The sequence below is a fragment of the Crocuta crocuta genome, unplaced genomic scaffold, assembly GCF_008692635.1.
Source record: "Crocuta crocuta isolate KB4526 unplaced genomic scaffold, BGI_CrCroc_1.0 scaffold180, whole genome shotgun sequence".
Classification (NCBI taxonomy): Eukaryota; Metazoa; Chordata; class Mammalia; order Carnivora; family Hyaenidae; genus Crocuta; species Crocuta crocuta.
Genome location: NW_027527549.1, coordinates 5969472 through 5992675, shown reverse-complemented (window position 1 = coordinate 5992675; position 23204 = coordinate 5969472). Strand labels below are relative to the sequence as shown.

General features: G+C 45.0%; 1 protein-coding gene across 2 annotated transcripts; it reads left to right on the top strand.

Annotated features, from left to right (window-relative positions):
* The first annotated feature begins 1719 nt into the window (after positions 1–1719).
* On the top strand, positions 1720–21827 carry HMGCS2 (3-hydroxy-3-methylglutaryl-CoA synthase 2). 2 transcript variants are annotated; one of them, XM_077767573.1, is made up of 10 exons: positions 1720–1856; positions 6935–7389; positions 11158–11283; positions 11869–12033; positions 13401–13566; positions 15403–15573; positions 16705–16811; positions 17417–17542; positions 19059–19170; positions 21472–21827. In XM_077767573.1, exons 1-9 carry the CDS (start codon positions 1753–1755, stop codon positions 19163–19165), a joined length of 1527 nt encoding a protein of 508 aa, XP_077623699.1. In that variant the 5' UTR covers positions 1720–1752; the 3' UTR covers positions 19166–19170; positions 21472–21827. The 2 variants fall into 2 exon arrangements, with proteins under 2 accessions (XP_077623699.1, XP_077623703.1); XM_077767577.1 differs by lacking the exon at positions 15403–15573.
* The last annotated feature ends 1377 nt before the right edge of the window (positions 21828–23204 follow it).

The following is a 23204-nucleotide window of genomic DNA, read 5'->3' as shown; positions in this document are numbered from 1 at the left end:
GACATCTTCGCAAATGTTGAGAGAATTGATATGGATAGGCAGGCGGTGATCCATGTGCTTCCATCGTCATGAACGAGGGGAGTGGAGCAAGATTGTCAGTTGACTTCAAGAAGGAAGGGTGTGGGCTTGAAGAAAGTGGGGCTTTTGAGAGGAGGGAGAGGAAAAATTCTCTGGAAGTATCAATGCAAAGAGGACATGTGCCTTATTCTGAGCCCTGTAGTACCTTGGGTAATGGTGGTCAAGGGGTGGATATGGTCGGGCAGGCAGAGCCCAACCACCATTTGAAAGCTGTAGGTTGAGACAGAGCAAGAAACAAAGGTCATTTTCAGAAAAGATATTGGAAATATAGAATTTTTTTTAATGTTTTATTTATTTCTAGGAGAGAGAGAGAGAGAGACAGCGTGAGCAGGGGAGGGTCAGAGAGAGAGGGAGTCACAGACTGAAACAGGCTCCAGGCTCTGAGGTGGCAGTCAGCACAGAGCCCGATGCGGGGCCCGAACCCACGAACGGCGAGATCATGACCTAAGCGAAAGTCGGACGCTTAACCGACGAAGCCACCCAGGCGCCCCCAAGGAAATAAAGAATTTTAACTGATGACAGAACTTTGCCAAAGGCTGAGTTGCTAGGGCACGGGTAACAGAACGAGCTGGGAGATTGGGTTAGAGCAGTAATGCATGCAGGTGTGTGGAAGCAAGAATTTAGATATGATGGGAGATCCAGGAGACTTAGATGGCTGGAAGGTCTCCGTCTGTAGAAAAATGAAGTCACCTCTGATTCCCCTACAAGAACCACTCTGGCTTTTCTCCATGCCTTCCTTAAGTCAAGTTGGGGGAGTTTACTAAATAAGCCAATGAATAAATACATGACCTTTGCAAAAGACCGGGAGAGAGGGGTGGAGGGAACAATTCACTGGAAGATCAGATGGCGGGAGCCATTATTTATTTTATTGAGAAGGAGAAGAGCAGAGTGGAAAGACCAGAATCTGGAGTCCAAAGGCACAGTGGAGTCCCTAATCTGTCACTTAGGTCTTCGGGAAAGTCATGTCATCTGACTACACATCACTGGCCTCATCTGTAAAATGGGCCTTTCCTTCCCGGGAAAGCTCTGGTCACCCCTCTGGGGCTCCTGTGCTTCTATGGCAGCACCCTCGAAGTTCACTTGGAAATTGTGTAGAACTATACACATGCAAGAGTGACAGTAAATACAGGAGAGGTAGAGTGGACTCCACATCCTCTCTACCCCCCAGCTCTTTGCCTGTGTGCCAATATCCACTCCCAACTACCTTTGAAACGTTCATCCTTTTGGTTTTGAAAGATGTTCCTTATTATGCATAACACATTAAAATAATAACTGCCAACTCCACAGAGAGCATTCTGGAACAGCAAGCAAGAGTCGCTCAGATGAGGAGCCAGGGGCAACGACAGGCCAAGTGGTGTTACCTGAGGATGTGTGACAAGGGCCATCACAGCCCCATGAAGTGGCTGGCTATAAATAAGGCTGAAAAAGGAGGGATCAGAGCCATCCACCCCCGCACATGCCAGGATCCGAGCCGCTGCGTACAAGTTGGAGAGACAATGTTTTTCTTTGACTCGCCCATGTTCCGAGTGAGAACTTTGGCCCAGTTTGAGAAGACAAATGAGCCTTGATAAGCAGGGGTGGGACTTCCTCTGGAATTCTATAAAGCCTGACGAGGCCCTGCTGAGCGATTCTCCCAAGGACTGAATTGCTGGCAGTCTACTTATTCCTCTGGAAATGCAACGGCTGTTGACATCCGTGAAGCGGGTCCTGCGAATGAAGAAAGCAATGCAGGAAGTGTCCCTCTCAACTGCTAGACTTCTTCCCGCGGCCCACCAAAGGTGAGTCCCATTGTTCCCAGGCACTGTGCAGGCCACTCTTCGAAAAGTATCGTGGAGCCAGTAAAAGATGCAGAGGGCCTGCCTTGAGGAAAAGCTCGTTAGAATCCCAGTGAAAAGGCTTAGACAGACAAATTAACCCCTTAGGGTCCCAGCTACCTTCTCTCTAAACAGATGGTCTGTCAGCTGCAGAGCTCCGGGGTCCCAAACCTCTGTTACCTGTGGTTCACAGATGATGACATCTTTCACTCCCAGCTGCACAAAGCAGTGGGAATAGCAGTACCAGGGCCCCTGTCATTCTCCTCTCCCCCACCGTTTCCACCTTGACCCTGCCAAACCCACAGCATTCGGTGCCAACTGCAATGTTCCTGACACCAGCTGTCTCAATCACTGCAGGAAGATTCCAAATGGACTGGGGATTGGAAGCATGTTTCTCTGCCCTCTGATTTCATGAAAGGGGGAAATGGGATGTAAAGATAAAAGTGTGTGTGTGTGTGTGTGTGTGTGCGCGCGCACGTGCATGCGAGTGCGCAAGCAATATGTTGTGCACAGAAGTACACGTGCATACCTTTTATTTGTAAACATGCCTCCAGATTGGCCCACACGCTTGGAGCCTGCCAGCATTGATGGCAAAATAACTACAGCCAGCACCACAGGATCCTCTGCACTGTGGGACTAGTCCTTTCCTCACGTTTCCATGCTGCATCCCATGAATACTTAGAAAAATGACTTTGATCTAGTGTCTTCCCTTGCCTGGGACCCAGGGAACCTGGCTGTATGAATGTGTAGCATAGGGGCTGATGCCCCTTGGGCTTCTTATTTTCTTCCTGACTCTCTGCCATTGTCCACACTGTTCCCCACCCTTTTTAGACCGGTTTAATATCCCAGCTCAGCATTTAACCTGTTTTTGTATTTGTGAGGAAGGGATTGACATGAGTATGCTTGTTTCAATAAGCAACCGTGGGCTTCCCAGAAAGAGACAGAACTCAGAGCTCCACCAACCTGCCTCTCCTTCTGGCGTCCTTGGCTCACACTTGGAATCTTTGTTCGCATTTCCTTTTTCCGATATACTCATAGCTCATCCCATTTTCCGTGGCTTGGATGAGCATTAAGAATCTTCTTTAGGGGTGCCTGTATGGTTCAGTCGGTTAAGCAAGTTAAGCATCCAACTCTTAATCTCAGCCCAGGTCTGGATCTCAGTGTCTAGACTTCAAGTCTAGTGTTGGGTTCTGCACTGGTGTGAAGTCTACTTTAAAAAAAAAAAAAAGAATCTTCTTTATGGGTCCCTCTTTCTGTATTTCTGTCCCTTCTACAACCTGCACCAGCTCTCACTCCAACCCAAGAATCGCTCCCATTTTAGCTTATGCTTCACCACCTGTTAAGGAAGAATCGTGCTTTCCCCTTGATGGTCCCCACCTGCTTTTCTCCTGTGCTGTGTCCCTAATCCCCTTCACTCTCTACCCCACAAGGTGTCCGTACTTGTTCAATCACCTTCCACTGTGGCTGCTGTCCCACATACCCCCCTCCAGTTCTTCATCAGCAGAAGCTCTACTCATCCATCAAAGTTGATCTCCAATGTAGCCTCTTCCACAGAGCAATTCCTGAGCCTTCCACCAATAGGAAATCTTTGCTTCCTCCAAACTCCTGTAAGATTTTGCCTATATCTCTCTTGAGGCCCTTATCACATTCTGACTCTGTTGGGGTCTGCATGTATGTATGTATGTGCTCGTCTATTCCTCCCACTGGTCAAGGAAGTCCTCAAGAACCTTGACCTCCTCTTTTTTTTTTTTTTGCCCCCCTCTCCTCCTCTACAGCCTCTCCTTAACACAATGCCTTACACATAATAGTGAATTTTGAGGGGCGCCTGGGTGGCTTAGTCGGTTAAGCGTCCGACTTTCGCTTAGGTCATGATCTCGCGGTTCGTGGGTTCGAGCCCCGCATCGGGCTCTGTGCTGACTGCCAGCTCAGAGCCTGGAGCCTGTTTCAGAGTCTGTGACTCCCTCTCTCTCTGACCCTCCCCTGCTCATGCTGTCTCTCTCTCTCTCTCTCCTAGAAATAAATAAAAAAAAAACATTAAATTTTTTTTTTAATTGAAAAAGCATAAATAATATAGTCTNGGTTCGAGCCCCGCATCGGGCTCTGTGCTGACTGCCAGCTCAGAGCCTGGAGCCTGTTTCAGAGTCTGTGACTCCCTCTCTCTCTGACCCTCCCCTGCTCATGCTGTCTCTCTCTCTCTCTCTCCTAGAAATAAATAAAAAAAAACATTAAATTTTTTTTTTAAAATAGTGAATTTTGAAACACAAATGAAGGAGGAGAGATGGAATAAAGAAATAAAAGCTTAATGCATATTCTTGAACCAAGTAACCTCAGAACTGAACCAGTTTTAAAGAAAGTGATTACTCTCTAGAGAAAATGCAAGATTAGAAGGGCCCTCTTAGCTCCAGTGGTCTGATGTTTCTGGAAGCCTCTACATGTTAACTTTTCTTCAAGGCTCTGGAATCCATTTCCAGAAATAGCCTTTTACTAAGATAATTACAAAAGGTACCAAGTGGCTGATTCTTGGAACCTCTGCTTGAAAGCTTAGATTTCTAATGGGAAAGAGAGGGAAGGAGGGAACTCAGAGAAGCAGAATGCGAACAAGGCTGAGGGGAAGGCCAAGCACAGGACCAGTGCTGGCTAACCATTAGCTCATACGTACTAGGGAAGAACTCCACAAATATTTGAGAGTACAAAGTCCAATTATTTGGGGGCACACCAAATAAATAGAGCAGATAACTAAATTCCAAACCTCTCTTGTCAGAAATGGATGAACATTTATACTTTGCCTCACGGGCTTGTAATCCTGTGATGCACTTTGCCTCATAGTACCTCAAAGTGATCCTTCTGATGGGAGAATTGGGATTTAACAGAAGCCCAGAATCCTCCAGATGATTGACAGATACACTCAATCTGAGCTACAGGTCCTGTGGCATACAGCTAGATGTATAAGCCTGTGAACTGGTCCTGTCCCTCAAAATGGTCAGGAATTCTGTTGCCAGATATGAGTCAAACGACCCTGGTGGCACTCATGAGTGCCTTGGTGACATCCAAGGTGTTGAAAGGACAAGATATTTCTAACATATGAGTAACTATAAAGGTACTCTGAACACATTACTTCACCAATTTATGCCTTGATTTGACCATAAAATGAAGAATATCACTAAAGTTACCAGATTTCAGGTACTTTCATGTGTGAACAGATGGAGGTGGACCTGGTGATCTCTGTACTTGTAGCCGGAAGGAGAAACTCCAGAATTTCACCAGAGATATTAGGAATCAGGATTGAAGAAATGCGGGTAGGTCCAGGAGAGAAACAGATGATCTCTTCCCCCTTCCACTAACCCTTTCCCCCAATTTCTCTCTGATCCCATTTAGAATTGTTCTCTCTGTCTTCTGTATTCTAACAACATCTCCTTGTTATACCATGTATTTGGCTGTAAAATACTTGCCTCTTCCATTAGACCATGCTCCCTTGGTGGGCACAAAGAATCTATTCTTCACTACCATGCATCAGGAACATTGTTTTGGATGTGCTCAGTAAATATTGGGAGGCCCAATCAGGAAGAGCAGAGAGGATGAAATCAAGCAGAAAAGTCTCTTAAAAAGTAGAAAAACAATAGGTATGTTCTTGTGTAGTAAAAAGAAAGAAGAAAGAGAAAGGGGGATGATGAGAAGGGCACTTTAAAAATGAATGAGAATTAAAAAATTATATCCTATGGGGTTATAACATGTGTAGAAGTAAATTGTATGACAATAATAGCTCAAAGGGATGGAGAGGATAATGAAGTTAAAGTATGGTTTTTCACTGTTCAAAAAGTAGTAATAGTAGTAGAAGTAGTAGTAGTAGTAGTAGTAATTTAAGTTAGAGTACAATAAACCAAGCATGTATATTGTAATCTCTCTGAGGTCATTACTAAAAGAAACAGAGGGGATAAAATGATATAATAAATATGTGCTTTCTCATTGCCATGTAGTATTCCATTGTATATATAAACCACATCTTCTTGATCCATTCGTCAGTTAATGGACACTTAGGCTCTTTCCATGTTTTGTCTATTGTTGAGAGTGCTGCCATAAACATTGGGGTACATGTGCCCCTGTGCATCAGCACTCCTGTATCCCTTGGGTAAATTCCTAGCAGTGCTATTGCTGGGTCATAGGGGAGTTCTGGTGTTAATTTTTTGAGGAACCTCCATACTGTTTTCCAGAGGGGATGTATCAGTTTACATTCCCACCAACAGTGTAGGAGGGTGCCCGTTTCTCCACATCCTCACCAGCATCTATAGTCTCCTGATTTGTTCATTTTAGCCATTCTGACCAGTGTGAGGTGGCATCTTAGTGTGGTTTTGATTTGTATTTCCCTGATGATGGACAATGAGCATCATTTCATGTGTCTATTGGCCATCTGGATGTCCTCTTTGGAAAAGTGTCTGTTCATGTCTTCTGCCCATTTCTTCACTGGATTATTAGTTTTTCAGGTGTGGAGTTTGGTGAGTTCCTTATAGATTTTGGATACTAGCCCTTTATCTGATATGTCATTTGCAACTATCTTTTCCCATTCTGTCAGTTGCCTATTAGTTTTATTGATTGTTTGTTTTATTGATTGTTTATTGATTGTGAAGAAGCTTTTTATCTTGATGAGGTCCCAGTAGTTCATTTTTGCTCTTGATTCCCTTGCCTTTGGGGGTGTGTCAAGTAAGGAATTGCTGCGGTTGAGGTCAAGGAAGTTCCTTCCTGCTTTCTCTTCGAGGGTTTTGATGGTTTCCTGTCTCACATTCAGGTCCTTTATCCATTTTGAGTTTATTTTTGTGTGTGGTGTGAGGAAATGATCTAGTTTCATTCTTCTGCATGTTGCTGTCCAGTTCTCCCAGCACCATCTGTTCAAGAGGCTGTCTTCTTTCCATTGGATGCTCTTTCCTGCTTTGTCAGAGATTAGTTGGCCGTACATTTGTGGGTCCAATTCTGAGTTCTCCATTCTATTCCGTTTTGAGGAGACTGGCTGGAGACCACTAGGAGGATTTTGATTATTATCTCCACTACAGGTTTTCTACAGTTCCTGCTGTCCCCTTGGCCAGAACAGATACGTGGCCACAGGACGTGGGCATCCTTGCCCTGGAGGTCTATTTCCCAGCCCAATATGTGGACCAAACAGACCTGGAGAAGTATAACAATGTGGAAGCAGGGAGGTACACTGTGGGCTTGGGCCAAACCCATATGGGCTTCTGCTCAGTCCAGGAGGACATCAACTCCCTGTGCCTGACGGTGGTGCAGAAGCTGATGGAGCGCACGCAGCTCCCATGGGACTCTGTGGGCAGGCTGGAAGTGGGCACCGAGACCATCATCGACAAGTCCAAGGCTGTCAAAACAGTGCTCATGGAGCTCTTCCAAGATTCGGGCAACACCGACATTGAGGGCATAGATACCACCAATGCCTGCTACGGTGGCACTGCCTCCCTCTTCAATGCTGCCAACTGGATGGAGTCCAGCTCCTGGGATGGTATGTGCCACCTGAGACCTTGTGTAAGAAAGGAATTGGGTTAGAGGCTCGATCCTCAGTTCTGTTTCTCCATTTCCCCAGTGATTTCGTCAGGGAATGAAGGGCAACTCATTTATGCAGCTGCCCCTATCATCAACAACTACAATGAAGACAACCTCTTAGACTTGTATCGCTTTATACTGTTCATTAGGCAGCATGTTCACATAGCCATTCAATTAGTCCTTCTGACAGCCTAGGAAGTGGTCGTGATGCCTAATTTATAGGTGAAAAAAATGGAGGATCCGACGTCTTACACATAGTGCATGGCAGGGGTGAGACACCAAACCAAATCCAATATATTCCTCTTTCTTGTTAGCTTCTCCTAAGCCTCTGAGAGACAAAGATGCACAAGTTTAGGTGTTAAGGGGAAAACACTCTGGTAGAAATAGACCCCGCGAATCACAGGATACACTATTATACAGAGTATTTCTTCTCTTTCTCCCTTGCCTGGTTACTAGGAAATTGTCTTTTGCTTAACATATAAATGTTATCCTGTATCTTACTTATATTTTCCTCTGATGCTATATTGGAGGAAGAACCTCTGTGTGATAGCAAGAAAAGGTCCAAAAGAAACAGAACAAGTTGAGAGTTTGAAACCTAGTTCTGTCGATAATTGTTGACAAGTCCCTTAACCGCTTTGAGCCTCGGAGTTCTTATTTGGTGACCTGCCTTGCAGGGCTAGTAAAAGGACTGTACACAGAGATGTGAAAGAACACTTCAGTCAAGGCACTTAGTACATTTACTAAGTTGGAAACTGGAACTTAAAACTGTAGAAACCATAATCAACATTAATTATAAAGTCTGAGTGTTGGCAGGGAACTTCTAGATTACCTAATCCAATATTCTTTATTTAAAGAGGGGCCAACAAGGTTTGAACCCTTTGCCTCTGTTCACACAGTATGGCAGTGAAATTCACACGTCCATTCAGTATTGTTTCTGACTGTTCTGCATAGCCTCGCCATCAAAGGTTCCATTGACTTGGGATGTTCCAGCCTCTACATCATCAAATCTGTTCTTACAGTGCTTCTCCTACTTGGCACTTATATTATTGCCTCTCCAGCAACCCCTACTACCGTCATCACCAATATGTCCAGCCAAGCATTTAGTTGGAGAATAGAAATGAAGGGCAAGGGACACTCACCAACCCAAAACTCAGAACCTTGTTTGGGAAGTTCATCAGCTTCAAGCATGTCATTTCAAATGAATAGATTCCGCTGAGTGGTAGGCTTCTCCACAGGAGGGCATTCCTTTTTTAACCTGATGTCTTGGACAGAGGGAGGAAGAAAAGCTATTGAGATGTGAATCATTAGTTTGTATCAAAACAAAAGCATATTTAAACTTTAACCTAATGGCAACCACCAAGACTAGACCAAATCAGTGTGGATGAGATTTCAGCTTTGATCTGGCCAGCCATCCACCTGGGGTCCCTCAAATAGATGGAGATGGTTCTGGGACTTACCAGGAAGTTCAGAATCACCCCAGAGAGATAGCAGGGTATGAGGGAAAGAAAAAGTCATACAGCCTCAGATTGTCCAGCAGATTCCATTTTTTGTTCTTTTCTTGTGAAAGTAATTGAAATTTATTTATAAATATACACATACACAAGAGTATACAGTGAAGAAAAAATTCCCTTTTGACACCTCATTAGCACTTTCCAGTATTTCATGCTAACAGTTTCTATATATTCTTCCAGAATTTTTCTTTGTACTTGTAAGCATACACATAACTATTCAATTTTAGTTTTTAAGATTATACATATTATTCCTTATCTCCATGATGTCTTTGAGGTCATTCTATATCAATATATATAAGATCTACCTCATCTTTGAGAAGGCTTACCATGTTCTATTGATGAATATGCCAAGCTTTATTTAATTAGTCCCATAGTGATAGATCTTTAGATTGTTGTGTGTTTTTATAATTATAAAAAAATGCTTTATTTTTTAATTTGAGAGAAAGAGAGAGAGAGCACGCAAGTGGGGGAGAGGGACCCGGGGAGAGATAGAGGGAATTTTAATCCAGCTCTACGCTCAGAGTGGACCCCAACATAGGGCTTGACTCCATAACCCTGGGATCATGACCTGAGCTGAAATCAAAGTCAGCTACTTAACCAATTGATTGAGCCACCCAGGTGCCCCTAAAAAATGTTTTAATGAACATTGTATAATAGCTTTGCATGCTTGTGATAATGTGGTAAGAATAGGTTCCTAGAAATGGAATTGCTTCATATGTTGATTTAAAAGTTTGATAGCCACCTGGGTGGCTCAGTCGGTTGAGCCANTTTAAGATTATACATATTATTCCTTATCTCCATGATGTCTTTGAGGTCATTCTATATCAATATATATAAGATCTACCTCATCTTTGAGAAGGCTTACCATGTTCTATTGATGAATATGCCAAGCTTTATTTAATTAGTCCCATAGTGATAGATCTTTAGATTGTTGTGTGTTTTTATAATTATAAAAAAATGTTTTATTTTTTAATTTGAGAGAAAGAGAGAGAGAGCACACAAGTGGGGGAGAGGGGCCCGGGGAGAGATAGAGGGAATTTTAAGCCAGCTCTACGCTCAGAGTGGACCCCAACATAGGGCTTGACTCCATAACCCTGGGATCATGACCTGAGCTGAAATCAAAGTCAGCTACTTAACCAATTGATTGAGCCACCCAGGTGCCCCTAAAAAATGTTTTAATGAACATTGTATAATAGCTTTGCATGCTTGTGATAATGTGGTAAGAATAGGTTCCTAGAAATGGAATTGCTTCATATGTTGATTTAAAAGTTTGATAGCCACCTGGGTGGCTCAGTCGGTTGAGCCAGACTCTTGATTTCAGCTCAGGTCATGATCTCACTGTTTGTGAGATTGAGCCCTGTATTGGGTTCTGCGCTGACAGAGCGGAGGCTGTTTGGGATTCTCTCTCTCCCTCTTTCTCTCTGTCCCTCTCCTGCATACACATGCACGCTTTCAAAATAAATAATAAACTTTTTAAAAAATAAACACAAGCTTGATAGAATGTACCAAATTGTTCTTCAATATGTTGTACTAAAGTACATTCCTACAATACATATAATCAAACTTTCTAATCTTTGTCAATTTAATAAGGAAAATTAAGAACTTGGGTTTTTTTTTTCATAATAATAGAACTTCAATATTTTTTAGGATGTTCATTGGCCATTTCCTATTACATACCTTGTTTTTTTTAATGAGACTTTTATAAATGAAAGAAAATAGCTTTTTGTTGGGTTTAAGTATTGTAAATATGTCCCCAGTTTGTCTGAGCTTGTTTCTGATAAGAAGTTTGAATTTTTAGATAGTCAAATTTACTAATCTTTTAACACCTTCTAAATACTTTTTTTATAGTTTCCAAACTATACATATATAAAACAATATTTTTGTTGTTGGAGATAGAGTTGGTGTTGCTCTAATTCTTAAAAGAAGATTCTTGGGTTTCAACGAATTTGTGTTGGAATCCTGACCCTAAATATTTACCATACTATTTATTAGCTGTGTGCCTTCGCCAAGTGACTTTAGTTCTTTGGGCCTCAATTTCTTTGTCTATAAAGAAGGAATAACTGTACCTGATATATAGGCTTATCATGGGAGCCAATATATATGTTTTTGTTCACTGGTCTATCTTCATTACCTAAAATTGTGCCTAGGTCAGAGAAAGTGCCTCATCTACTCAAGATTTGGTAGTGATGATAACTACTTCTTGTCTCTCATTGCAGGTCGTTATGCAATGGTGGTCTGTGGAGACATTGCAGTCTATCCCAGTGGTAACGCTCGCCCCACAGGTGGGGCCGGAGCGGTGGCCATGCTGGTTGGGCCTAAGGCCCCTCTGGCCCTCGAGAGAGGTCTGTGGTAAAATGTGGATATGTGGTACAAAGATGTGCATGGCCTGGTCAAATAACATAGTTCCCAATCCCAAGCTGGCATACTCACTATGCAGGGCTAAAGTATGGATTTGAGGATGGCATTGCTTGCCTGCAAAAGGCTGGACTGGGGAGCAAAGGGCAGGGTGAAAGGGAAGAGAGGGATCAGTGAGCTTTCCTCTTCAGCACCGTCACACACGGGGATAATGATGCATGGAATGCGTGGTATTGATGCTGCAGATGAGGACCCTTAATGAGCTAGACTGGCAATTGAAGATGAAAGAAGGTAATTGGGTATGAGGAGAAAAGTTCTCCTTTGAGACTTTTAGCATCTATTCCAGATTTTGTTAAACCCATATAGGTATGGAAAAGGAACTATAAATCTCATTTCTATAAGAGGAACCATCTGTTCAACTTCCTTTGAATGCGTGAGGGATGCTGAGGGGGCCCAGGCTTGAGCATGAGACAGAGAAAGACCAAGAAATTATTAGCACATGGTTCCCCTATCCTCTCTGCTTGATGGGGGTGTGTTGTGCAATCCCTGAATCCCTCTGTGTCCCTTGCCAGGGCTTAGGGGAACCCACATGGAGAATGCATATGACTTCTACAAGCCAGATGGGGCCACAGAGTACCCAATGGTGGATGGGAAGCTCTCCATCCAGTGTTACCTACGGGCCTTGGACAGATGTTACACATTATACCGTCAAAAAATCCAGAACCAGTGGAAGCAAGGTATGGGGCTCAGAAGAAAATGGGGACTCTATTTCCATGGGCCAAGGATTTGTCCTAAAAGCTTAAGACAAGCTTTCTTCTCTCCTCCAAAAACTATCTCGAGAATTGTTTCATGTACCCTTCCTTTGACACCCTTCCGTGGGTCTATGCTTAATCCATCTGGAGGCCATCCAAATTCAAGCATGAAGCTAAATGAAAGAAAGTAAACAATTCAGGACCAAAGCCACCAGTAGGAAACCAGGGGTTACCGGCCACCTGGGGAGGTACAGTGGTGAGTCAGAGCAACCACATCCTCCTGGGGCTAGGATTTGTTTCTGTTGAAGCCAGGAGTGATTTGACTCAAGATCTGTATTTTGCTATTTTTTAAAGTCTGGTTGAGGCTGAAAAATCTTACCTCCATTTTTGATGTACTAACGTATTAGTGATTTGTCTTTGGATGGTAATGTTACGAGTTAATTTTACTTTCACCTTTAGTTTATGAGTTTTCCTGCTAAGAAAATATGTACAGCTTTAGTAATCAGAAAAGAAACAAATGTTATTTTAAAAACATAGAGCAATCTACTTTAAAAAATAAAAGGGTTCTTACCTGCTTAAGCCTGCCCAGCCGGGCATCTGCAATAGGCAGTTTTCAGTGTGGGAAAAGCAAGTGCAGAAGTGTCAGAGCAAGAATGCTCTGGGGGTGGCCTAACCACTTCATGCCCCTTTCCATTGTGCTGAGAGGGATGCCAGCTGCCACCGGCCCCCACGGGTGAGCAGTCAACCTGCACTTCTCTACTTCCCATCCACTGTAAACTTGCTGTTGGCTAATTGCTCTCACCAACTCTGAATCCTTTTGGCATTCTACTTTTGCTCCTTAACCTCACATGGAATTTGACTGATGTTGCTTTGACTCCCAGTACTAAATTAGAAACTTTTCTAAGGGTACATTGCCCTCCTCTTTGGAAGGAGAGACAATCTGGGTTGTAAAATCAGAGACATCAAAACCGAAATCCAAAGGCAGCCATTTTCAAGCCAGGTAATCTTGGACACATGTCCTAGCTTCATATGTTACAGACTCAGTTTCCTCCTCTGAAAAACAGAGAAAGTAATACAACAGTAGTTTGATTGGGAGGAATGATCTGTCATAAAGGCTGGTAATAGTAGAGAGGAAGACACTATTTGTTTCTTTTGCTTCTTTCCTTATAAGTAGAGTGCTCAGTAGATGCTCATTAGGTGAATGAACAAACCCATGTGTGTTTGCTGGAAGTAGGAGCTGGTTCTCCAGAAGGCTGCGAGTCCCTCGGCACACTCAAGTGTGTGTCACGGGACACAAGTCTAAATGGCTTATCTGCCATGGCACATCCTTGCTTTCACATTTTCTCTTCCAGCTGGCGTTGATCGGCCCTTCACTCTTGATGACTTACAGTTTATGATTTTTCACACACCTTTCTGCAAGATGGTCCAGAAGTCTCTGGCTCGCTTGATGTTCAATGACTTCCTGTCAGGCAGCAGCAACACGAACACCAGCCTCTATAAGGGGCTGGAGGTCTTTAGGTGAGTCCTCTTTGGGGGAACCTAGAGGCTCATGAGGGCTGAGGAAGGAGGAGGTTTCCTCACATCTTGAGTCTATACCACCAGCCAAGCCAGGGGAGAGACAAGGACAATCCTCCAACACAATAGAGATGAAGGAGATGACGCCAAATCACACAAGAGTTATTGGGTAATGGTCTACATAGCGCCCTCTGCCTTTTATCTCAGGGAGCACAGGGTGTTTGCCAGCACCTCTAGATGGAGTGGCTATAAGAAGCTTCAGAGAATAAGAAATAAGGGAAAGGGAGTGTGGCTAAATCATTCAGTCAAGAAACATTTATTTATTTATTTATTTATTTATTTATTTATTTATTTATATTTTTTAATGTTTATTTATTTTTGAGAGAGAGTCAGAGTGAGAGCAGGGGAAGGGCAGAGAGAGAGGGAGACCCAGAATGCAAAGCAGACACCAGGCTCTGAGCTGTCAGCACAAAGCCCGATGCAGGGCTTGAACCCACAAACTGTGAGATCATGATCTGAGCTGTAGTTGGACATTCAACCGAATGAGCCACCCAGGATCCCCAAATCAATAAACATTTTATGAACATCAGCTCTGTGTCAGGAATCATACTAAACTCTAAGGACACCAAAACGAACGTGAGTCCATGATCCTTGCCTTGAGGATCTTACAGAAACACTTAGAAGCAGACAGTCATAGTATCAGATGGCAACTTGGGGAGCATCAGGTCTCATTCTCACTTGCCATTGATTTAATTAATGTCCCACTTGTTGCCTCAATTTCCCCCATCTATGAAATGGAGACAGTCTAGCTCACCCCCTTAGAAGAATACTGTTTATTGATGTAGCACTCCAACGCATTTAGAAAAGAAGAATCTTCAATATACAATTCCCACTGGGAAGAAAATACTCCTTTTTCTTCTTGGTAGCTGTTTTTTTCAAGTTTTGGTATATTCTACCAACACCTGCCCCTATTACTAACTACTACTAACCCCGCTACTAACTAAAATATCAAAATTAGCACAAGCACTACTTCTCAGACCCATGTCTTCGAAGTAGTGTTTCTGTCCCATGGAATAAAAATTCTGATATTATCAAAAATAAAAGCTTAATATCTTTAATATATGAGAGTCTCATCAACAATAAGATAAACACCCTAATAGAAAAATGGAGAAAAAGATATGGACCAGAAATTTCCTTGAAGAAATGCACATAATCATATTTTTCAATGGGAATGTTCCGTGGTAACAAATCTAAATGAGTTACGTTTTCCTGGCATAGCTCTGGGAAAACAGGCAACAGTGGACATGTACACTGATATAAGGACACTGGAGAGAAATAGGAAAACACAAAGCAAAGGCCTTAAAGAGACGTACAGCTCTTAGCTCAGTAAATCCATGTGTTCAAGGAACCTATAGCTTTTCACTATAGCATTTTAACTGGCGCGGACAGGAGTGGGGAGATTAGTTAAGGTAGGACATGTCCTATCATGACCCCTTCTGCTGCCTTTAAAAATAATGTTGTGGAAGATGATTTAACATCATAGGGAAAAATAGCTAGGGAAGCATGATGAGTAGAATGTATAGCGTGATTCTATTTTCCACGCAACCATCTGAAAGCAGGGACGGATTCCACAAGAACAATAGGATGGAAGTGCTCTCTCCGAATGGTAGGACTCTTGGTGACATTGTTTTTACTTTGTACTTGTCTGTATTTCCTAATACTTTATAATAAAAGCATATGCCCAAAAGTCTTCTCTCCAGAAGCTGTTCCTTCCCCCCTCGCTGTCTCCCTCCTCTCCTCTGCTGCCTCATCCGGCCTGTTTCTCTGGCTGCCTCCCAGGGGGCTGATACCAGAAGACACATACACCAACAAGGACTTGGATAAAGCACTTCAAAAGACTTCTCTGGACATGTTCAACAAGAAAACCAAGGCCTCCCTTTATCTCTCCACTCACAATGGGAATACGTACACCTCATCACTGTATGGTTGCTTGGCCTCCCTTCTGTCCCAGTAAGTACTATGTCTGGCCCCACCATCTCCCCCCAACCCCACGGTCGGAGGGGATGACGAAGTTTGGTTCTTCTTCCAGTTCAGAAACTTGTGAGGAAGGAAAGAAGGAAGGAGAGAAAATGAAAGGAACTTGGTTCCAAGGTGTACGTATAGGCAGATTTACTATTGTTGTTAAACAGTGGTCTCCAAAGTGATGATGTATGATGTCAAGGAGTGTGCGAGTCCTACCGGGATGCAGCGAGCAAACAGCGGCACTTTGGGGCATGATTTTATTCCATACGTTTAAGTCTCTGTGCTCAGTAAGAGAGTACAGAGCACTTCCCTGAGTAAGAGAGTACTTAACTGTTGGTTAAGAGAGTCTAGCTGTAGAACCCACAACCTAGGTTCAAATACCGCTTATCAGCTTTGACCTTGGAAAATACTTAACCTCTATGTGCCTCACGTTCCTCATCTATAAAATATGTACACTAGTAACACCTACTTTTTTGGATTTTGATGAGTGCTAAATATCTAAAAGAATTAAGGGGCATCTGGGTGGCTCAGTCGGTTAAGCATCTGACTTTGGCTTGAGTCACGATCTCATGGTCCATGAGTTTGAGCCCCACATTGGGCTCTGTTGCTATAGCTTAGAGCCTGGAGCCTGCTTCAGATTCTGTGTCTCCCTCTCTCTTTTCCCCGCCCCGCTTGCACTCTGCCTCTCTCTCTCTCTCTCCCTCAAAAATAAATAAACATTAAAAAATATTTTTAAAGAATTAAAACAGTAGTGTTCAGCAAGTGCTCAGATGTTACTTGTTATTTCTATTGATATTCTATTTTGTGGGTNCAAACTTCAGAGGTCACAGATATCATCTTGTCCTCATGGGTGAGGAGAAGCCCCTTTCATACCCCAAAATTCAGTTATGCTCACTCTGCCTTTGGTAGCTTGGAGTTTAGTTGCTCTCCTCCGGGCCTCTTTTCTTCTTTCTGGGCCTATTCCCAGGGTCTTCCAGAAGTCCCTATTTGCATAGAGACCCCGGAACCCATTTCTATTTGCAAGAGGTTGGCTACATTGGGCCGAAAGATTAGTGGCTTATTTGAAGCACAGAATCTAATGCCAATGTGTTTCTTGGGTTTTGATTTCTCTGCCTGCAGGCACTCTGCCCAAGACTTGGCTGGCTCCAGGATTGGGGCCTTCTCTTATGGCTCTGGCTTGGCAGCAAGTTTTTTTTCATTTCGAGTGTCCCAGGATACTTCTCCAGGTGAGTCCTGTCTTTCTATCAGGCACTTCTGGTAAGATCCATCTGGTAAAAGAAACCACGCTCTACCTCACCACTACTGAGGCTCCCATCTTGACAGAATGATGCTGTGATTAAAAGCAAAGGAACTCCCTAAAGGGGCTAAGCAATGGAGGAGTTTGTCTAACTTATGGAGTTGAAGCATTCGCCTGCTCCTACTTGGACTGGATTAAAGAGAAACAGAGGTGGAAATGGGGGGACCAGTCAGGTCATTCCTGCAAATAGACAAGTCAAGAGGTAACTAAAGGTCATATGTTGCAACCGGCTAAAGGGAAGTTGATGGGTTTGAGATATCTGATAAATACTTGCTGACTGTTTTATGTCAGATGTGATCAGGGGTGCACACGTAAGCACTATGTGGGACATATCTTGAGTGGATGAGTGTGTTTGCTTGTATGTTTTGCTAAGATTATGTTTGCTGAGCTTTATCATTTCTTGACATGCTAAGCCACACACAGCACTTTCCTTTAGGGTCTGAACTTTCACAGAACCTGACTCTCTATCGGACTTGTAATCAGTAGCAGTGAGACCAGTGAAGTAGATTTAACCATCTTGCCATTGTTTCCCAGGATCCCCGCTGGAGAAGCTGGTGTCTAGTATGTCAGACCTGCCAAAACGCCTCGCCTCCCGCAAGCGTATGTCTCCTGAGGAGTTCACAGAAATAATGGACCAAAGAGAACAATTCTACCATAAGGGTAAGAGAAAGGGCAGGAAGAGCTCAAGGTCATACTCCTTGAGTAAAAGTTCTAATAGCCAAACCAAGTACTAGATCTGAGATGGCAGCTTTTGGTTCTTGGGCTGGTCNGGCCTCACAGCCCCTTGCAGATTTTTTTCTCAGACTCCATGCCAGTGGCAGAGAGCTGGGGGTTCATTGGAAGTCTGGACTACAGTGGGCCAGGGCAAAGAGGTCTATGAGATGTGATGGGGAGAAAATCCATTATGTCCAAGGGCGCAAGACTTGAGTGGGGAAGCATTCGGCAGAGTGGAGAAGAGGTGGGAAGTAGCACGTAGCTTCCCAGGATAGACGGTAGCTACCCACTCAAAACAGGATACTGGACAGTGTGATCCCAAGGATACCAGATGCATGGGCTTGGAAGCTGTTATCTGTGTAATGGAGAAAAGAACCCAGACTTTAGAGCTGGATATTCTAGTCCAAACCAACTTGTGACAAACACCAGCTCTTCATCTTTGGGAAAACTACTGAAGTTTCACTCAGTTGTCTCATTTCTAAAGTCATACCAACTTTGTGGGATTGCCAACTGATTAAATGAATTAATACACACAAATAAGCTATCAACAGATATTACTGTCTCTGCTTACCTGCCCCCTTTCCCTAAGAAACATTAAAAAAAAAAAGTATTGCCCAAAAAAGCAACAGAGGAAAAAGAGACAAAAGCTAAAGTTATGACTGGAAAGACCAGATGGTGTTTAAAAAAATTTTTTTAATGTTTATTTATTTTTGAGAGAGAGAGAGAGTGTGTCAGAGCGAGAGCAGGGGAGGGGCAGAGAGAGAGGGAGACCCATAATCCGAAGCAGTTTCCAGGCTCTGAGCTGTCAGCACAGAGCCCCACACAGGGCTCGAATCATGAGCCGTGAGCTCATGACTTGAGCTAAAGTCAGACACTTCACCAACTGAGCCACCCATGCGCCCTCAGATGGTGGTTTTAAAACCAGTACCGAAACAAAACATATTTTCTCAAAGAAGACTTGGGTCACACAGATTGCAGTGTGCTCTGAAAAGGACACAGAATACACAGAAGTGGGAATATTCCACAAAACCTAGACCTAGTACTCATTGATCTTCTCTGCAACAGCGGCCATGTTAAAGAAGGAAAACAATTAAAATAAAAATAGGACTCAAGAAGGACCTTGATGGACAAAGAGCTGAAATACTACAATGAATCAGATTCAGAGAATTTAGAGCTAGGAAGGGTCTATTAGAAGACAGGAAGTTTAAAGGCACACATACCTCAAGCCAGAAACCACTGGCAAAAAGACATGATAAAGCCTTCAATAGAGGAAGGGCACGTTTACTCTAGGAAAAGGTCACACTCCTTGAGTAAAAGTTCGAATAGCCAAGCCAAGTACTAGATCCAAGATGGCAGCTTCTGGTTCTTGGGCTGGTCCAGTGCTCTGTTGGAGGGGTAATGGGTGGCCTCACAGCCCCTTGCTCGCAGCGTTACCTAAGCATTGCCTCTGCTCCTTCCATAGTGAACTTCTCACCACCTGGTGACATAAGCAGTCTGTTCCCAGGTACCTGGTACCTGGAGCGAGTGGACGAGCTATATCGTCGCAAGTACGCCCGGCGACCGGTCTAAAGGCGGTGAGTGACTTTGCAGGGTGTTTCCTCTTCATTTAAAAAAATTTTTTTTATTTAAAAATTTTTAAATGTTTTATTTATTTCTGAGAGAGAGAGAGAGAGAGCATGAGCAAGGGAGGGTCAGAGAGAGAGGGAGACACAGAATCTGAAACAGGCTCCAGGCTCTGAGCTGGCAGTCAGCACAGAGCCCGATGCGGGGCTCGAACCCATGAACCGCGAGATCATGACCTGAGCCGAAGTTTAACTGACTGAGTCACCCAGGCGCCCCAGGGTGTTTTCTCTTCAGATGCAGGCCAGACTGGATCAATAGCTCCGGAGTGGCCAGAGGTGGGGGGTGTGTACGAGGACCACATGAAACCGCTGGGGCTCTTTGTCTTGGAAATAGAGAGCTGGGGAAGGGCCGTGATTTACTTGGGAATGTGGGAAAAGAAAGGTCAACTAGTTTACCTGATCTGTGTACCATAGGGAGCTCCCCTAGACGCTTGCAAATTAGCACCCGTGAGCCTGAGCCTATGGGACTGGCTCCTCCAGTGGGGAGAGACCGGTAACAAGGATGAGTGGCTTCAGGAAAGGTGCGCGTTGGGGACAGGTTCATGAAGAAACAGGGTGCTGGGGGTTCAGCTGGAGACAGAAGCCTGGGCGGGAGAGAGCCTCACCGTGCAGTCCCTCCTGGGGAGCAAAGGGTGAGGTGTGGAACCTCAAAGGGGGTCAGGGTGGAGGGACAGAAGGGACTGCCTGAGAGGGGCACCAGAGACTTCTTAGGGCCCTTCTTTTTTTTTTTTAAAGTATTTTTTTTAAATATTTTTATTTATTTCTAGGAGAGAGAGAGAGACAGCGTGAGCAGGGGAGGGTCAGAGAGAGGGAGTCACAGACTGAAACAGGCTCCAGGCTCTGAGCTGGCTGTCAGCACAGAGCCCGACGCGGGGCTCGAACCCACGAACCGCGAGATCATGACCCAAGCGAAAGTCAGACGCTTAACCGACTAAGCCACCCAGGCGCCCCCTTAGGGCCCTTCTTAAAGGAAAATCCAGAATTCCGAATTCAAATCTTGTAGTTCATGGACCCAGACGTCTGCCTTCAGTTTATCTTCCAAGTTGGAAGATAAGAGAGAGGAGGAAGCCCGTGGGTAAAGGAGATACACGGATAAAGCAGGAAAACTGCAGGATGAAGGAGGCCCTCAGATCACACGGCTTGGCGTCCTCTGCTGGGATGTGAGGTGCCAGGCAAGGTAGACAAGGGCCTGACAGGCCAGGGCTGTGGGGTGCAGAGGACACACGAGCTCTGCAAGCAGGGTCCCAGTCTTTGGCACTGCAGGGGGGTTCATTCGTTTGCTGGCTTGTTCACAGTATGATTCTTAAGGGAAAGTCAATGGCAAAGAGGGGGCAATTACATGTGTCAAGCTGGTTCAGTCATCAGGAGAGAGGGGGGAGGCACGTGGGTGGCTCGGTCGGTTAAGCATGAGACTTTGGCTCAGGTCCTGATGTCACGGTTCATGAGTTCGAACCCGGCATCAGGCTCTGCATCGACAGTGTGGAGCCTGCTTGGGATTCTCTCCATCTCCCTCTCTCTCTGCCACCCCCCACTCGCTTTCATTTTCTCTCTCAAAACAAAACAAAAAACAAAAAGAACAAAAAACCCCAAAAACTTAAAAAAAAAAAAAAAAAGGAAAGAGACAAATGTGGGATTTTCAAAAGAGAGTTTCCGAATCAGGCTCCCTCCTCATCATGATCCACAAGCACTGTGCCTCTGAAAAGGGACATTGGGGTTCCTGTCCCATTTCGTGCTGGTAACTCATAGGAGCAAGGAACTTACCACCATGAAATTTTAGCCGAGTTAAAGATTTCATGTCAGTGTGGTGCTCTGCGGAGCTCTGTCTTGTCACCATCCAGCCTCACCAGCCTGCTCTTCTGTTTTCTTATTATTTTAATGTTTATTTATTTTTGAGAGAGACAGAGACAGAGACAGAGTGCAAGCAGGGAAGGGGGAGAGAGACACAGAATCCGGAGCGGGCTCCAGGCTCTGAGCTGTCAGCACAGCTGAGCCGCCCAGGGGCCCCCACCAGCCAGCTCTTCTATCAGGCAAAATGTGTCCCTTGGCTCCCATGGCATGGGTCGTAGGGGGCTCAGGCACCCAGGCTCAGAGCTGGGGGCGGGTGCAGCGAAGCTCCTCAGACCTCAGGACCGGGTAGGAGAGCCCCTCTGCCTAGCCTCACCTCAGACAAAAAACAGGTACCGGGAGCGAGAGGGGATGCCCAGGATGAGACTCACATTGACTGTCCTTCTTTTCTTTCTTTAAATTCTGCAGATCCATGGAGTGGTTCCTGAGAAATCTACACTCACAGAATTTCTGCCCATGGATCATATTTTTTAAAAGCCCACTCTTAGATGGAAATGAATTGGACTGGACACAGTAGTACCCAGAAGCACTGGCCCTGGAGAGTGAGGGGCCATCCTTAGCCCTCCTTTATACCTTTCTGTGCTGCAGTGACTGTCAAGGGCTTATGGTGCTGCAGGAGTCCTCTGGGGAAGTGGGGATGGAAAGATCTAGTCTGCAGTCGCTACCCTCCAGAACTGTGAAAGCATCCAGATAACTTACCTATCATGTTGCCTACCACAGCTTTGTGGCTGTTAATATCATTATTAAATTTCTGTGCTGTTAGAGCTTGATTCCTTTCTTAAGTTTTTCTGTCAATTTCTAAATTTTATAGCTGGTACTTAAAAAAAATTTTTTTTTACATTTATTTATTTTTGAGAGACAGAGCGCGAGCAGGGGAGGGGCAAGAGGAAGACACAGAATCCAAAGCAGGCTCCAGGCTCTGAGCTGTCAGTACAGAGACCGACGTGGGGCTCAAACCGGGGTATCATGACCTGAGCCAAAGTGAGACGCTCAACCGACTGAGCCACCCAGACGCCCCCATATAAACCTGTATATCCCAGTGCGAAAGTTAGAGGGAGGAAATTGCCCTTGCATTTCTTGAAAAGCAGAGCACAAAACCTGCACCAGCTGACGTGCAGAGGGGCTTGCTGGACCTCTGGGCTCCGAGGCCCCCAGTCTCTCTGACCCCCCACCCTCCCCAGCTGTAAAACTGCTGGCACTCACCTAACAACCTCCCTCTCTCCGTCCAGTTCCATTCTCTGAGCCGCACAGGGAAACACAGCTTCTGCACCCAGCTTCCTTCCCTGATCTAAAGATGCTGCCGTGCAGACCAGGCTAGAAATGACTTCAAGGGCAACCAAAGCCCCTTGTGCAGCCTTGCCAGTGTGATCTGGGCAATAAACACAGGGCAGAGGCTAATGCAGCGTGCTTTTGACTCTTCCAGCCAAAACAAAATTTTTTTTTTTGGTACCTACTAGGGAATGACTCCTACCCCCTTGGGTAGGGCACTGCTTTTTCCAGAATCTTCTTATAAAACAGCAGTGGTTCAGGGAGGTGGGATTGAGCTGGGAGAGGGGGTGAAAGAGGGAGGGAGAACATGGGGCCTTTTAGAAAGCTGCCTCAGCTGCTCCAACGAGAAAGGGTGCTTTGTGGGAGAGAAGATGGTTTCCGTTGTTGGCGAGCAGGGCCAGCTGGGAGGGGGTGCTAGGGACCGTGGGGCACTGGGCCTGTGGGAATGAGAGGCTGAGCCAGTCCACTTCAGTTTGCCCACGGCCGTTCACGTCACCACAGGCACCAAAAGCTCGGACATAAATCCTGATCTGAGCAGCTAATACAGTGTCAGCTGACTTCCCAGCCCTCCCCGGGTGCAAGCCGAACTCCTCCTGTTACACCAGCTGGCGCTACGGTTCATCAGCCCCTTTCCTGGCCCCTGATGCCTGCTCCCCCCCGGCAAGCTGTCTGGGGGCCCTGAGTCTAGCTGGCATTCCTGGCAGGACAACATATGCCTTTCCTAAGGTCCCCAGAGAGGCGTTATAGTCATGGGGAAAAACCCCTACTCACCGGAGATCTTGAGATCAGTCTCTGGGTCTGGACTTGTATCCAAGCGGAGCTCACTATGGGGTCTTGGTGCTGAAACAGCCTCCACTGGCCTCAGCAACCAG

Bases quoted from the DNA above. Each gene is read 5' to 3' on its own strand.
- HMGCS2 (XM_077767573.1), top strand. From the start codon at position 1,753: ATGCAACGGCTGTTGACATCCGTGAAGCGGGTCCTGCGAATGAAGAAA. The intron at 1,857-6,934 runs GTGAGTCCCATT...TCTCCACTACAG, and splicing joins CTTCCCGCGGCCCACCAAAG to GTTTTCTACAGTTCCTGCTG. The intron at 17,543-19,058 runs GTAAGAGAAAGG...CTCCTTCCATAG, and splicing joins AGAACAATTCTACCATAAGG to TGAACTTCTCACCACCTGGT.